We start from the raw sequence: 16,344 nt of genomic DNA, 5'->3' as shown, positions 1-16,344 counted from the left end.
AAAGCTGATGAGGCAAACCTAAGTGAGAGACTGTCTGGGCAGCCGGCAGCTGGGACTAGCAGTGTTGTTCCGGAAATACAGACGAGTGAGATGAGAAGCGAGGGAGAAGTAAACACAAATAGCACTTCTGTGTCTTCAATCTTTGGCAGGCTCACAAACTCGGTCAGTTCCTTCAGTCTGAAAGCCAATTTTGATGGTCTCTTGGCTCCCAAGCAACAGGATGTGCCACAAACGCAGTCAGATTTGCGTCACGTTACAAATCAGCCAGACATCACAGTCAAAGAGGGTGCGCACACTGACCGAGAGCAGCGTCCTGTGAGTCCCTTAGGGAATCAGCATCCTACAGAATGTGGACTGAGAAACACGCAAACTAGAGGTAATGTGGAAGTTCATTCACAGCCTCCAGATCAGGCTCCAGCATCTGATAACTTTTTTGGTCCACTCAAGAAGTCCTTCAGTCAATTGTTACTTCCTTCTGCTGAACTAGGGCAAAAAGAAAGTACGCCAGGACTTTTTAAAGGCCCCAAGTCTGAAGAGGATGCAAGACAGAACAGTTCATCAAATGACAAACACTCATTTCCTTTCACTGGGAAAATTCCTTTTTTCAATGGATTGGGTTTTTCAGACAAGCAGGAAAGTACAAAGGAGAAAGGAGGCTTTATTCCTTCTTTGTTTAAATTTTCTTCTGCAGAAAATCTAGCAACTTCAAAGGACCAACAAAATCAGAGTTCTGGTGGCATTTTTCCACTTGAGCACAGAAGCAGTAGTTCAGAAAATGCTGTTTCGTTAAAGTCTAGCTCTGTTCCAAATTTATCAGACCAGAAGGAGGAACTTGTACAAACAAAAAATACCAGTAAAAAAACCCCTTCTAGTGCCCAAGTAAACAGAAATAAACAGCAGGAGAATGCCTCTGTTACCTTCAAGGTTGCAGACAAGCAACAGAAACCTCGGAGTGCCCAAGAACAACCTAGAAACGTAAAAGAAGGATTGATGAGAGAAGGACCAAGTGTACCAGGCTTAAACAACAGCTCAGTTGAATCCATCCCTTCAGGTGGAATGCCAGAAGTTACAAGTGCAGGTGATATGCAGAAAAAACACACAGCAGGTTTTCTTTTTGGATTTCTTCACATCTCTTCCAATGAAAACACACCCAATAATCAAGACCTGACTGTTAAAAGTGAAGGTGATGACCAGAAAACCAATTCTCCTGGATTATTTTCTGGCTTATTTAAACTTGCGTCAAGTGAAAATGTGTCTGAATGTAAGCAAGAGAAGGTGAAATCAAGCTCCCTAGGCTTCGTGAAGCTTTTTGATAGAAGTGACGATTCTAGCTCAGAGAGAAAACGCAGCAACTCGGGAATGACTTGTGATACTCAAAGCAGCACTGTAGAAAAGCAGGAAACTTCCAGCTTCTTAAAAAATCTCCTGCCCAAACCAAAGGAGAAACTAGATAATGTGAAAATGACGGAATCTTCCAGAAATACCAGCTCTCTGTCCAGTGCAAGAGTAAATAAAACAGCTGAGCCTCATGTTCCCCAGTGTGGGCATCCTGAGTTCCATGATGCTCTAAATCCTCAGGACAAAGTACAAGACTTATCTGGAAAGCCTGTAAATAGCAGGCATATCCCTTATCAGGATGCAGACTCTAGAGTTCTTCCAACCATTCTAAACAGAGGATCAAATGAATGTCTCACTTTGACTAACGAAAGCCATAACTTTACAGAGCAGCGCTCGGATTATCAAGAAACAAGAAGTCATTCTAGCTTTGAATGGGAGTATGATGTGGGGGAATTTGCTGCTGACGCTCATGGAATAGCTCTACCAGTTTACTATGTATTAAACCAGAACTCTGCTCCACCCCCTCAGTTCTTGAACTGTCCAGAAAGTGATATGGTAGTGAATCTCTGTAAAAAAGATGGAAATGCAAATGTAATGGATTGGCAGACTAATGCCAATTTTGATGGACAGAATTTAGATTTAAGTGTGATATCGTATGAATCATTTGACCAGTTAATGTTTCAAGATGTCTGTTCAGAAGACAATGATAAGTGGACTACTAATTCTCTCAATGAAAATTATAGTAATTTTACATTTGAAAGAGATTGCAGTTACTCATTAGAAGAGATGCCCATGGATTTAAGTTACTCGTCTGGCTGTGATGGAACTATGTGGACCCTAACTGACCAAGATACTTTAAGTATGGACGAGAGCTTTATGTACTCCTCCTATAGCCGGGAGTACCAGGAGTGGCTAGCAATGCTTGAACAGGGTATATGGTGGCCATCAGAAGATGGCGATTGTGGATACTACATGTACAGTGATAGCCAATATGTATATTCACTGCTCACTGATCCGACTGGGCAGTATGTCTATGTGTGCGCCCCTGAAACGTACTCCTATCCAGATTGCTGGGATTATAACTTTCAAATGGGCTCTGTTCCAAGAGCTGCGTTAGAAGACAACATGGTTGCTGTTTGTGGTTTTAAAGTCCCTCTTGGCAGTGAAGATGAGCTGTTCTGGTTTGCTGAAGAAGACTCTCTAGATGATTACACAACAAATAAACCTCTGGATTTGTCAGTAGCTTTGCAGAGAAGTGATCAGTTAATGAACATGAACTTGGAGACTTTTTCACAGATGTTTGAAGAGTCTATTTATTATCAGAGAGAGCAGCCATTAGACTTCTCAGGTTATAAACTCCAAAAACTCAAAGTAGACTTAAGACCTGAAAAGGAAACCCTGAATTATTCAGAGGAATCTCCTCTAACCCTTGATCTTAGAACACATTCCAAAGCAGCTTTTAATAAGTCACTGAATAAAGAAATTCATACCAAGCAAGTGGATAAGACTGTCCCTGTGCCAGCTACTGGGAGCGGATCGTCAGGGTTCTTTGGTTTCCATCTGTTTCAGTCTACTCCTAAAGCTGAAGAAACTGTGGTATCTACTAAAGGAATAACAGAAGCAAAAAAGACTGAAGAGGATAAGAAAACACCTGTGAACAAAGTTGCCTCTTTATTTTCTGCTTTGGGTGGACTGATTGGAAAGTCTTCAAGTCCTGACTCTGAGCTGTCGGAAGATTCTGCCTTGAAGAAAAAAGACACACAGTCAAAATCATCTGAAAATAAAGCTGATGCTTTGTCACTTGCACTGAATGGAAAATTAGGAGATGAAGCACAAACGGGGCAAAAGTATCCTAGTACATCTGAACTGAGGACAAATAGTTCGTCAGAATTTAATTTGGAGTCTGCGAGAAGTGAAAAACATGAATTAAATCAGAATGAAAACTTGCATGTTAAAAATACAGGATTAAAAAAATCTCCTTCTCAGCTGAGCCAAAATATTCCAGGTGGCAGGCCCATAAGAGAAGAGAGGCCCATTAAAGCAAAGCCAGTTTCTAGCCATCTTGAACGCCATGAGAGTAGCAATGAGCCCAGACAGTCACAGCCAAGTCAGAGCCATCCAGCCGCTGAGCCCGAGGAGACGTTATTTAAAAGTGCTCTGAAACTGTTGAGCCTCGGAGAAGGTTCTTCTGCAAGCTCAACTGCCAACAAAAGCCAAGCTTCGGGATTCTTTGACTTCTTTAAAACACAAGTAAGCAAAGCACCGCAGCCATCACCAAATCTGGAAAAAATTCAAAGTGATAAACCAGAAAAGACAATACCTCTGGAACAGAAGGAAACCTCTAGCATCTCATCATTATTTGGATCCCTTGGAGATCTCTTCAAAGGGGAGGCTGTCTCTTCTCAGCCAGCCTCAAGTACTACAAGTCTACCAAAAACCAATGGCAGAACTGTGGCTGAGTCGAAAGAAAAGAGTGAAAAGTCTGTTGATCATCAGAATGCCAGTGTGCCGCGTCTGTCCCCTGCTCCTAAGGAAGGTTTAAGAGTGGAAGGCACGGGCAAACAGATCTCTCCTGGTCCTGACGTGCAAATGGAAGATCTGAGCAGAAAAGCTGAGGAGGAGTCTCCTGATAGCAAAAGAGTGCCTTCCGGAAATGCTTCACAGAAGCCAATGTGTGTAGGTCCCAAAATAGGCCAGCTGAGTCACTCAGCTGTTCAGCAAAGCAGTGTGCCCACGGTTACACCAAAGCAACAAGGAGCAAATCTTTTAGGTGCTACAGTTAATCAGACACAGCCAAGCGAGCCGGATCAGACACCTAAAGGATCTGGTTTCAGTTTGCCTTTCAGCTTGTCGGATATTACTGCTTCAAAATCACAGCCAGCACAACCAACCAGTAGGAACGTATTCTCGTTCTTCACTGGATCAGGTGACCCAATGCCTTCAGCACCTGCTACCGCTCCCGCTAGTGCGAAGCAACGAGAAACAGAGGGGCTATTTCGTCTGCCCTCCTTCTTTTCCAGCAGTCCAGCCGCTGAGAAGAGCGTACCTCAAAGAAGTACTAGCTTTAGCTTCTTCAATTTGACATCCTTTTTCGATGAAAAGCCACAAACTGCCCCAAGACAGGAAGGTGATACAAAACGAGCTCAGTCGGTGAACTCCAGGCCATACATGAAGCAAAGTATTTCCACTGACTCTGGTGTCAGAATTGCCAGACCTTCCAGGCAACAAGAGACAGACGACAGAAAAGACGTTGATGATATTGTTGCAGCAGTGACTGGTAAACAAACGTCTAATAATCTCACCATCACAGAAAATACATCAAAAGTGCTGGCGGTGGAAGATATTGTAGAAAGTGTTGCTGAGGTAGTTGAAGAGAATGACATAAAAAAACAACTGCAGAGTGATGGCAATGCAGTAACCAATTCAGCTGTTTCTGATGCTTGTCTTGAGACTCCCAGCATGCAGGAAGGTTCTCGGGGCCAAGAGGCTGTTTTGTTAGAAGCAGAAGAATGTATTCTGGGTAGCACAGGGAAGATGGACAGCATTGCATTTCCTATTGATAAGGAGCAGCCTTATTCTTCAAAAGAACAAGCTTCTGAAAATAGAGATTATAGCATGGCCTTAGATGATGAAAGGGTTTCAGTGAATCTAAATGGCATAAATATTACGAGTGCCATAACAAATGAGGCAATCTCTAAAGAAGTAGCACGTTTACAACATGAATTGCTGGAACATAAATTACCTGAACAAACTCTTGGTGACGGGTTACAACAGGCACAAGAGCCACAGTCTCTCTCTAAAATGCCAGATGCATCTAATTTGCAAAACAAACCTAAGGAATCTGACAGTGATAAATCAGTACTCAATTCTTCAGTCGAAATGTTTTCAAGTTTCATGACAAAAATGAAACCTCCCAAAACGCTATCTGGTTTCTTCTCACAGCCTGAAGCTCCAGCACCTCCTACTGCACAGAAGAAGAGCTCCTCTTTCTTTGGTTTCTCATCCCTCCCAAGTGGCCCAGCTCCAACTTTCACAAATGACCTTTTTGGCATCTTTAAAGGTCCAAAAGAAACTCCAAAAGAGATGCCTCCAAAACGAACTGCTAAAGCTCAAAGCAGTAGTGTGAAAGTTGTCATTGGGTCCGTTCCAGACTCTAGAAAGACAGAAGATGCATCTTCAGCCAGAGCATCTAAAATAGATGCCCCAAGCTCTCTGAAGCAGGATAAGTTGTCTATCTCAGCAGAAGAGAAAGCCACAAAAGAATCTCTTATGAAAATGGAAACTGAAGAAAATAGGAACACAGAAGCCTGTAGAGAAGAACCAGTGAGGAACACTCTAGAAGCAGTGGTCTCTAGTGAAGATCAAGCCCTGGAGGTCCTGCAATTAGGTAGTGACACACAATCCTCTGAGATGGTAGATGATAAGCCGTGCCAGTCTGATTTCAGTAATGCAGTTGATGCAGAGCAGACGGTGGTCACTGACCAGACTGATGTAAATCCATGCCAATTAGATATGAGCTTTTCACATGTAACAGAAGAACAAGCAACAGAGAAGGCAGCTATTAATTTCCTTCCAGCTGGCTCTAGCAGTGGACTTGAACTGGAAATCGAAGCCCCACCTGATAGGACAGACACAAACCTCTCCCATGCAGATCTCAGTGCTACACTTGCATTGGAGCCTGCTGTTACGGAAGAGCAGGCAAATGCTTGTGCTGATCACTCAGACCTGAGTGGTGGCATTGGAACAGAAACTGCAGCTTCAGCTGATGAACCTAGTGTTCGTCTGCTCCCAGAGGATGGGGAGAAAGCAAGTGAAATAGAACAAAGAGCTGCTGAACAAACAGAGCATTTAGTAGTTAACAAAGTGCCTGCAGAAAGGATTGCCTCCAAATGTGACTTGGAGAAACAAGGTCAAGCTAGTAATGTTCCTACAGATGCAAGCAGCAGTAAACCAGTCTTTGAAGTACCAAGCATGCCCAGTTTGCCAAAGTTCAGCTTTATGTCATCTGCTGATAGTGGGAAGCCATTTGGGTCGCTCTTCTCTCAGCAGCCACCTTCTGTTAATAAAGCAGGGGCAGACCAGGGCCTCATGTCCAGCTTTAAGAAATTTTCTTTGACTTTGTTTGAAGGAGGCGGTGAAGAAAAGGTGAATAAGCCAGAGAGTGCCCAAGGACCAGTATTTGGAAGAAAGCTAGAATTCTCCTTTCCCTGGCAAAAAGACAACAGAGAGGCCCCTGTCAAAAGGGAACTGCATGTACCACCGCAGGCTTTGTCAAAACCAGATGACAAGGTGTTAGGAACAGCCAGTTCAGATGAAAGCTCGAAATCTGCAGTATCAGATCAACTAACTAATGCAAATACAGAAGTAAATTTGTCTTTAAAGCAGCCTGGCACTGTAGACAATGAACTTTCTGAAGAGCCAACTGGTGCCAGCGCTGTTGATGATATATTCAACAAAGAGCTGGAAGAGAAAGTTGGTAAAGAGTCTGAGGATCAGCAGTGTGTGATTTCTAGTGAACTGCAGAAAGACGATCAGGCAGAAGAACGGGAAACGGACCAACCTGAACTGAAAGAAACTGAGTTTGATTCTGCTCTGAACAGAGCATCGCTTCATCCTAGCGCACAGCCTGCAGATCTGAACAGTGCGGAACAACTGAATGAGAAAAGGCCAGTTACAAATTAGGCATAATAAATGGTTTAAAGGAAGTGGCCATTTATAATGCGATACTACAGCAGTAGATATTGGCCGTGGTGTCTGATGTTTGTAGCTCAGTCCCATCCCTTTTTGTTGTTGAGTGTTTGTAGTATTACTGGTAGTCGTCGCAAGAGGATGCGGCAAGCTGTTATTGCTAGTTATGCATAGGCCCTTATACCATCTTCTCAGCTTTTTCCATGCCTTTTTTCGTGAGTGTAATTAGCTTTCCTGTGTTCTTATACTGTACCACTGAATGAGATGCTTTTAGTGCTGATTTCATTAGCCTTTCAGAACTTAATTCTTTGTGTGTTAATTCTTCTGCGTACAATACACTTTACTTTCTTGTTTAGTGATGGTTTTGTTGTATTTGCTAAGGAAAAAGTAAGAGTAAATAACACATTGTGGGGAATGAGCATGGTGTTTTCAAAACGCAAAATAAAGACTTTTAATTACTGAGAGAAATCTAACTTACCACTAATGCATTATAGAACTAATTGGGCTCATTTCACATTATTGAGGCTTTTAAAAACATTTCCAGAGTTATCAGTGAAGGTATTTTAATGCGTGCTCTTCCTAAAATCTGTGCAAAGGGTATATCGTGCGGTACTAAAGGAAACTAGCAGTATTTCATGAGTCTGAATTCAGTCCTGTATATATGCGTGAAGTTACAATTACTCTCAAAAATTAAAGCAGAGACTTGCTAGACTTTCATCTGTGGGTGATGCAAGTGAAACTTGTTGTGCTTTTGATCCTACAGTTGTTACACTGGACTCTAAAACTTCCTGTGTGACATCAGATTCACCTAAATTCTAAATGTGCAAGTAGGAGAAACATTAGTACAGCTTAATTTCTCGGATTGCAGTGTTTACCGTGGTTCACCTGCAGTTTCCTGACTGCACAAGAAATTTCCATCCGCTCTGTTTTGTGTGAGGATTCTAGGGATTCACTCCTGGAAGTGGTATCTTGAATCATGGCGGGTCAGGCCCCTGCTGTGTTGGGCTTTTTAATATAAATGAAATTCTTAGGAAGGCTCTGGAGTGAGACGTACAGCTTCCTTTTGTGAATAATTGCTTCTACTTTTGTAAAAGATTTTAAGCTGATTGTCTTAACAACCTGAATCTTGACTTTAATGTTAGAGTTAACTGAAGTTCTTAGCAACAGTCAAATTAAAAGGTCATAGTAAAGGCCATGGCTGCGGTGAAACCACAGAAGGCAAAACCACTTCCATTCTGAATTCCTGTGTTTCCATTCTGAGTCCTATCTGGCTATTAAAATACCTTCACCAGCAGTTTCTAGCTGACTTAAGATGGAAAGTAGTTTATGGGTGCTAGAAAGACTGCTATAATTCATTAACATATGTAATCTGTATACTGGCAGGCTGTATATCAGCTATTTCTACTGCCTCCCAGAGTTTTGAAGTTTAGTAGTCTAGGTCTACTTTGAGGAGCATAATTGTTAGATATGACTTAGCAACATACCTTTTCAGCATTTTTAGTGTCTCATGCGGGTTATTAGACATGCAGATTGCTTTGTGTTTCTCCAAGCCACTGCTTTTTTCCTGACAAAATCTCTTATTCTCTCATAGTCCTGCTGGCAGTAGTAGATATGGCTCTTCTTGTAATGTCAGCCAGGGAAGCTCGCATCTAAGTGAGCTGGAGCATTCCCACGAAAGTACACACGGCTCGGAGCAAGATGATGATCACCAGGAAAGGGAGTCAAACCATTCCTACCACAGCTCTGGCAGCTACCAGAAAGATGGCCAGGCCTGGCTCAGGGAGCAAGTGGAGCCTCGTGGCAAAGGAGAGGAGGAGAAGGTCTGTGAGACAGAGGAGAAACATACAGATCGTTCTGCAGCTAAATTACCTCTGGAACTTGAGAAGCCCAAGGATGTTGATGCAGGAGTTCAAGTGAGGTAGGTGAAATGCTGTATTATTGAGTTCCTTTTAACTAATTCGTAGAGGATTCTTCTCTTTGTTGTTGTCTGAAGCAAATTGTCTACATTGTTATTGCCATCTTCTCTAACAACTAACTTGGTGTTGCTGATCTACAAAGCATCTTTACGTGCAGGACCAGATATTTTTTGAGACATTGGCTAAGCTTAAACTACTTTTGCTATATACATGAAGAGGAACACCTGCTAGTGTCTTGAAACTCACTTGCTGTTTTACTTCTTGTTCAGTGAGTCCTCCAGTCTGGGCCAAAGATTGCTGCTTGCTTTGCTCCTGTGTAATCAAGCTTACATGCAAGTAAGCAAGTGCTATATCTAGTGATGGTGAGAGCTGCACTAGTTCCTTCTTGCTGTAGTTAGCTGGTCAGAATTAGGGTTTATGGAATTGTAGGTTGTAGGCTTATGGTATGAATAGACAAGTTGCTCCTACTCGCTATGGCAGATTTTCTCCTCCTTGTACTTTCCAAGCTGCTGGCAGTTTTGAAGACAGCCATCACAGCTGAGTTTGGAGGAGTAATGCTCTGGATGATGTACAGCTTTTTTGGGAGTGACTGTTTGTTGCTGTTGTTTTTCTAATTGATGGAATTAAGTCATAGCAGCCCCTAATGTGGATACAGTTATGCTTTCGCAAGGATTAGGGGTTGTTTTTGTCTGGCTCAGTTACATCCATGGAATATGTTTGCCTGCGAGTGCCCAGAGCTTTGAAGGTAACCATATCTTGACACCAAGGTAACTGTGCTTATGTAAGACAGTAAACCCACAGCCAAAACCCTGCAGTTTGTGCAGAGGCAACCCTTACGCTAAGGATGTAAAAAAGGAAAATAAGACTAGAGAAAATGTTAAACTCTTAAACTCTGACCACTCGCTTTCCTCTTCTCCTTACAGATCAGCACAAGTCTTGTCCCAGAATAGCTGGCCTATATTTATCTACATAGACTATTCACACAGTCTATTTCAGGCTAATTTAGGCATCCAACGTGGATATTACTGCATCACTGCCTCCCTTTCTCTCCACTCTCTGGAAACACTTTCCTGTCTCCCTGGAATATTTGGGAACCTAAGTCTGAGAAATCCTTGGAGTTGCACCTGAGCTTAGATGTGTAGCATGGATAGTGTGCCTTGTTGCTATAAGCTATGTATATATGTATATATATATATTTTATACTGCCTGCAGTGCTTGATGCTTTGCAAACAGGGAAAGGTGCTCACCCCAGAATGTCTGACACCTCAACAGCATGCAAAGGGAGAGATACAACCCAAGACCCAATGCGTCATGAGGTCAGGGAGAGTAAAACATGCTGTGGGACACTGAGATTCAACATTTTTGCCAGATACCCATAACCTCTAGAAAAACTGTGGAAAAGGATGGACTGAGAAAAGTGCAGAGAGAGGGTAAAACGCACTTAAGCCCTTTTGCCAGTATTTCCACTGAAAAGGGGCCACAAATTCGTAGCAGTAGGGATAAGTGGGAAGAGGCAGTAGTTAGAAGGGACTGGCAACAGGCCGGGGGGACTATAATTATGGATGGTAAATCTTCATTCTGCCTGCTTGTGTGCACCTGTGATACCACTATGATGAATCAGCTTGATCTGATTAACTTCCCCCTTCCCAGAGCATGTGTCGGGTTTTATTTACTTGAGGGTCTACTTCCGCAGCTGAAGCTTTGATTGCTCTGTGTAATGTTAGTCTTTAATATTACAGATGAGTAATTTTCAGATCGCATTTTTATGTTTCTTGTCCTTAAGCTACCGTGGTGACAACGAGCCACTACCGTTTTCTCCAGCAAGAGCCCGTTGGATTCAAGCCATTAGCAAAGTACGACTGCAGCTTCAAGAGGTAGGATGGAGCATGGCTTCACGCCTTCTCTGTGCTTTCTGGATTTTAGGTCTGTGGCTGAAGGTTTCATTTATTTTTCTTTGTGAGACACCTCTTACAGTTTTTATGTTTTACAGACAAAAAGATAATCAAATGTATTGCACAGGTTTGTAACATGTTGTGACGAGCCTTTGGTGTAAAAGCTATCTCATGCTGCCAAACATTATGGAGGCTTGTTGTTTGGAACTAGAGAGGAATTCTCAGAAAAGATACAGAAGCAGAGAAATTAGCTATGAATTTGTAAATAATGATAATTAAAATAAAAGTTTGGGATTAAATGGCTCATGTTCAGCTGTTCAAAATGAAGATGGCTTTTCAAGCCAACCCCAGAATATCTTGTTAACTCAGTAGGTTAACAGTTAACAGTATTTATGTAACAGTTAACAGTATTTATTATGTTAACAGTATTATGCCTCTTGCAAAGCTTTACACCAATATATTTATATATACTAATTAAAAGTGGGTGTATAAAACATCCTGATATGTCCCCCTCTGAAAAGTAGGATTTAAAAATAAATAGTCTCAATTTGGGAAGTCAAAAGCAAAAGGTTGTGACATTTTCTTCAACAATATAAACACTAGTTTTAGAAAAAAGCGATTAACCCCCCAAAAGTGTGTGTGTGTGTGTATGTACACACACGCACACAGTCTTATGCTTTCATCCATCTGTATGCCCACAGAAATAGAGCACATGGTGTGTTCATTTTCTATAGATGATAAACTATTGCCTGCTGTCCAATGTGCACAGTTAATATCTTTCATTTGAAAACATTACTTTCTTCTATAACTTTTTTTTTTTTTTGGTACGAAACAATTTTACAGCAGCTAACTATCTCCAGCAGAACTTCTGTTTCTTTCCAGGATCTTTTGCAAGTTTCTGTCTGGGAAGGCATTTGAAGCTTCGTAGCAGAAACAGGTTTTTTCCCTGGGCTTATCTGGATTGTAATTTCTTTCTTTCCCATCTGGCAATTACTGTATTACTTCACTTTTGAGCAGAATGGCTTTGGGTCAAAGCTGTCAGTGTTTTTGGTTAATGCCAACAATTGGTATTGAAGATCACCACTGGCATGTAAGCAGAAAGGAAATTTCTGTTGTAGTTTTGTAGCGCATGCAAGCAAAACAGTTCAGTTGTGTGCATTATGGAAAACGTGTGTACAAACATACCAGAGAGGGCAGGAGATTCAGAGATGCCTCTCCCTGGGTATCTCTTTTTTTCTGAAAGAGTACAGGGTCGCTGTCTGAAGTGGGAGGTGTTTCAGCATCAATCAAAACTTTGAATTTCTACTGAGCCGAAAGGAAGTTTTGCCTTGAGATGGCTGTTACAGCAATCCTGGTTTTGGTATGATAGCAAAATATCTCTTAAGAAATAAGTTTGAAAGGAAACCTGTAATACCCTTAGTCAGTCTTCCCACACCATAGCTTTGCCTTGACTGTGCCTAACAACTTTCTGTCCAAACTTTCCTTAAAACAAAAAATCTTAAGTGATGGAGCTTTCCAGTGGCCTGCTCCAGGGTTTAGTTGTCTTTGGTGTCCAAAAGCTTTATCTAACCTCTGCTCTGGATCTCTCTTGCTCCATATAAATCTATTTCTCGTGGGCAGGACCAGTTGAAATAGAGCAGAACTGATTCCCTTCCTCTCTGGAACAATGAAGGGCTGCTGGAAAGAGAGGACCACATCCGCACTTGCTCCTCTCCTATTCGCTAAATGACCCTTTTTCTTTTACTTTTTCTTGTCGATATTTTGAGGAACTCTTTAATCAATGCCTGCCTCTTTTGTGAAATGCAGCGTCCAAAGCTGGATATAGAAGCCCAGCTGGGAGCCTGCTGATCTGCGCTGGAGAGCGAGGAAGACTTTGTTCTCCAGGCTCTGATCCCGATATCCTAAGATATCAGATACTCTGGTGTGATAGTGCTTTTTCATCACAGAGTAAAGCTGTTGACGCACAGTTAGCTGCTTATCCTTTCCAGAGCTCAAGTCCCTTCTGAAGAAGGGCTTTGTCAGTCATTCCCTATCCTATATTTATGTTGGATTAGATCTGTACGTGATTTTGCACTTGTTCTTACATAATTGTTTTTTTTTTTTTTCCTTTTTCACCCCTGAAGCACACTGCCCTCTGTCTCCTTCTAATCTGATATGCCTACAAATCTTTCAAATGAGGTGAAAAAGCTGTGTAGTGCCCAGGCTGCCAGGTTGTACTCTGCCAGAGCTGCCTGTAGGACCCTGTTTGATACATTCTTTGTATTTGGCTACACTGAGTGTAATTTTTTCCAGTGTGTTTGCATCCATTTTAGCAGTTTCATCCAGAAGTCAGGATATAATACTTGCACTGCTCTTCTCCTACCTCTTAAGAATAATTCACCATGTCATAGCAGGAAGCTAAATGCATTTGATACAGTTTTACTCTTGATGAAAGCATACCACCTGTTATTTCTCTCCTTTTTATGTTCTAGATGATTTACAAATAACTTGATTATTTGTTCCAGTTTTCAGTTCCCAGGAGGGGGGGAAAAAGTCAAGTTAGCTCTTTCATAATTATTTAAGTCAGTCCTCCTCTCTCCATTTTTTAAGGATAAATGCTACTTTTGCTCTTTTCCAGACCACAGGTGCATTACCCGTTTTTTCGAGTTCTTAAGTATTAATACTTGGCAATCGTCCCTGTTTGTAACCCTAAGTGCCTGAGGATGAAGATTCATCAGGGCCAGCTGATTAGGAAATAACTACCTTCTCTATTTGATCTCGAATTTGTTTGCCTTTACTGCAGTCTATTTCCTAACTTGCAAAACGTTTTTTTTTTTTTTTAAACCAATATTTACTTCTGTCAGCTGCCTGACTGCAGTTGTCACTTTCAGTGAAGACTGAAGCAAATAAGGCATCAAAAGCTCCAGCCTCAATAATGCCATCTATTGATAGCTTTCCCTTCTTGAAAGTAGCAGCTGTATTTTTCTGTCGCATTGTGTAGTCTCTCTACTAGCTGTTTAATTTTGTTCTTTGGCCTTTTGATTTCTTTCCTGCATGTTTGTGCTTATCCTTAAAAACTTTATCAAGAAGAAATCTCCACTTTGAGGTCCAAGCCCTCTGAAGAGCTTGTTATGTTCTTGAACTGCCCTCTTGTTGTACCACTTTTTCTTCCTCTTCACTGGGATAGCTTGTGGTTGTATCAATTAATGTTGTTTTCCATTAACTGTGAACAGCTTCCTGTACTCCTTTCCATTTAAGCCCATTCTAGCTACTGATTTTGTGAATATTGGTTTGCTTTCTTAAATTCCTGAGTCTTCATCTAGCTCTTCTCACTCCTTTCCTTCCAAGCTATCAGGAAGACGGTATTTCAGTTTTCCCAGATGCCTTTGCATTCTCAGCTGATCTGTCTTTAGTCAAATGTAGAAGAGCTTCTCTGCTAGCTGCTTTCTGTTTTCTGCATCTAGTGCATTGTCAGCTCGTTTTAAGACCTCATTTGCCAGAAATACAGACTATCCAGATAGGTATCTGGGTTTTAAAGTGCAATGTGATGGTAAAATCTGATGTTTCGGGTGATTCTGGGGATAGTTAGAAAAGGTCTAGTCTATATTTTATCTTTCCATCTTCTGTCATTGCCTAGAAGCCTTCAAGAGGACTATCCCCCTCTTTTGTTCCAGCCCTCGGAGCAGGTGCTTATGTCCTTGATGTTCAGGGCAGTGCCTGCAGCTCTTATTCCTGTTCCCGTTCCTCAGTGTGTGATGTTCTTTCATGTTAATACTTGTGGAACTCCAGCACACGGATCCGAGCTATTGGATTCCTCTCACATAGTCTACTGAGATGGTTCTAATGACTCTTAATTGTTAATGATCTGGGCAGGAATTTGAACAAAGATCTGGCTGGAATTTAAACAAATGACAGCTAAGAAGTTTCCATATGTGATTAAAAATCCCCTGAGCAATTCAGCCTCCTACCTGGGAAGAGATTAATATGCATGTGAATATTATACATGCATCCTACAGCACCATGAATCAGAGAAATGTAGTATTTTAATTAAGACTTGACAGTTATAAAATGGCACAGAGATTTGTAACTATGCATATTAAAAAGGCTTAGTGGTAGCATGCGTAGAGTCTCTTCTACTATTTAGCTAGTTTTGTTTCCCTATTTGTGAAAAAGGAAACTTAATTATGCCAGAATCAAACTAAGGTTTTCAGTCCTGAGAGGAATGACTCAATAATCCTCACCTTCACACTTAAAACCTTGCCTACAAAGAGAGATTAACTGATAGCTCTTCTGCTGCAGTGCCTCTGGGGGAGCTGCTTTTTTCAGAATAAGAACAGAGACAGGGCTATTTAATGTTCAACTTAGTCTCCTTAACTGAAATAGTTTTAAGTTATCCACGTGCCTGTGTCACTTTTAAAGTTATACAAATTTGAGTTTGATTGTTGTAGAATACAGAAGAATTAATAGACAGGAGCAGAAGAGGAAAAATTCAATCAAATCATCAAATTGACTCTCTTACCAGTTCTTTCAGCGCTTAAAAGTATTATAAAAGGCTGTTGTGATCTGGAATTTTATTCTCTTACATTGAACTTTTTTTTTTATGGGGAAAAAGTCTTGTGCAGCATTTTTCTCTTTTATGTTAGGAGCTTAAGTACATCAGTTTACTTGCTTTTGTTTCGAAAGCAAAGCTATCCAAGCAGTGTTTCCTCTTTGGCTTTTCTTTTATAAAAGTCATTTTATACCAGTTGTTTTGATTTTATTTGTTGTCTTTGCCTGTTAAATATCAATATATATTCTTTCTGACTGCTATATAACTAGATCATGTATTGAGATGGCAGATGTAGTTGGAGCATTCATGACATTGTTGTTTTGGATTATGATAAGCACCCAGAGTAGGGTACTGAGTTATGTTCTCCTGTTAGTCTTACAAGTACCCGTCTTAGCCTCATTTCCCCATGCACGTAATTAAGCAGGCAGTGCTTTTGATCAAGCACCTATAAATATTGAAGAGCCATTAGGCACTCGATTTTGAAAGCCTTGGTCCACAGAGGGCATTGTATTGGTGGCTTTCGAGTGTGAAGCCCTATTTTTATTTTGACAAAAAAAGGTGATGCTGCAGACCTCCAGCATTGCCTTTTACGTAGCTATGGGGTTCCTGGGGAAGCGGAGTCCTTTTTGGCAATTTCCACTGTTGGTGAGGACAACAGTGGGGCACTAACTGGTGCCATTTTGGTTGCTAGTTTGACTGTAAGCTGTCTGCCTGTGCCCCTCCCCACATCGCAATTGAGGCCCCCAGATCAGTAAAATTGTGCTGTGTTCTAGCCCAGATGGCTAACGGAGGACATGCTTTCTTTGAATCAGTCACCAAGAGATTAGAAACTGCCCCTTTCCACCTTTCATGAACTTTGCAGTGCGTGGAATCGTTTCCTTTTGGCGTTTTATTTCCCTTAAACTTTGCCAAGGTGTCTTTTCATCAGTCCCGTGAAGATGAGTAAGCTGTGCATTTTCAAAGCCTCCCACACAGTGGCAAA

General features: G+C 41.4%; 1 protein-coding gene across 4 annotated transcripts in view; it reads left to right on the top strand.

The window, feature by feature from the left end:
* Positions 1–16,344, top strand: part of LOC104150901 (protein unc-13 homolog B) — a 217,833-nt gene that overhangs the window by 71,701 nt on the left and 129,788 nt on the right. For all 4 annotated transcript variants that reach the window (XM_068925344.1, XM_068925343.1, XM_068925342.1 and 1 more), the window contains 2 exons: positions 8,618–8,944; positions 10,726–10,816. In XM_068925344.1, coding sequence (XP_068781445.1) covers positions 8,618–8,944; positions 10,726–10,816 — 418 coding nt within the window. The remainder of the gene's footprint in view (positions 1–8,617; positions 8,945–10,725; positions 10,817–16,344) is intronic.

Source organism: Struthio camelus, chromosome W, assembly GCF_040807025.1.
Source record: "Struthio camelus isolate bStrCam1 chromosome W, bStrCam1.hap1, whole genome shotgun sequence".
NCBI lineage: Eukaryota > Metazoa > Chordata > Aves > Struthioniformes > Struthionidae > Struthio > Struthio camelus.
Note: the sequence above shows the minus strand (reverse complement) of the source record. Positions and strands in the feature narration are given on the sequence as shown.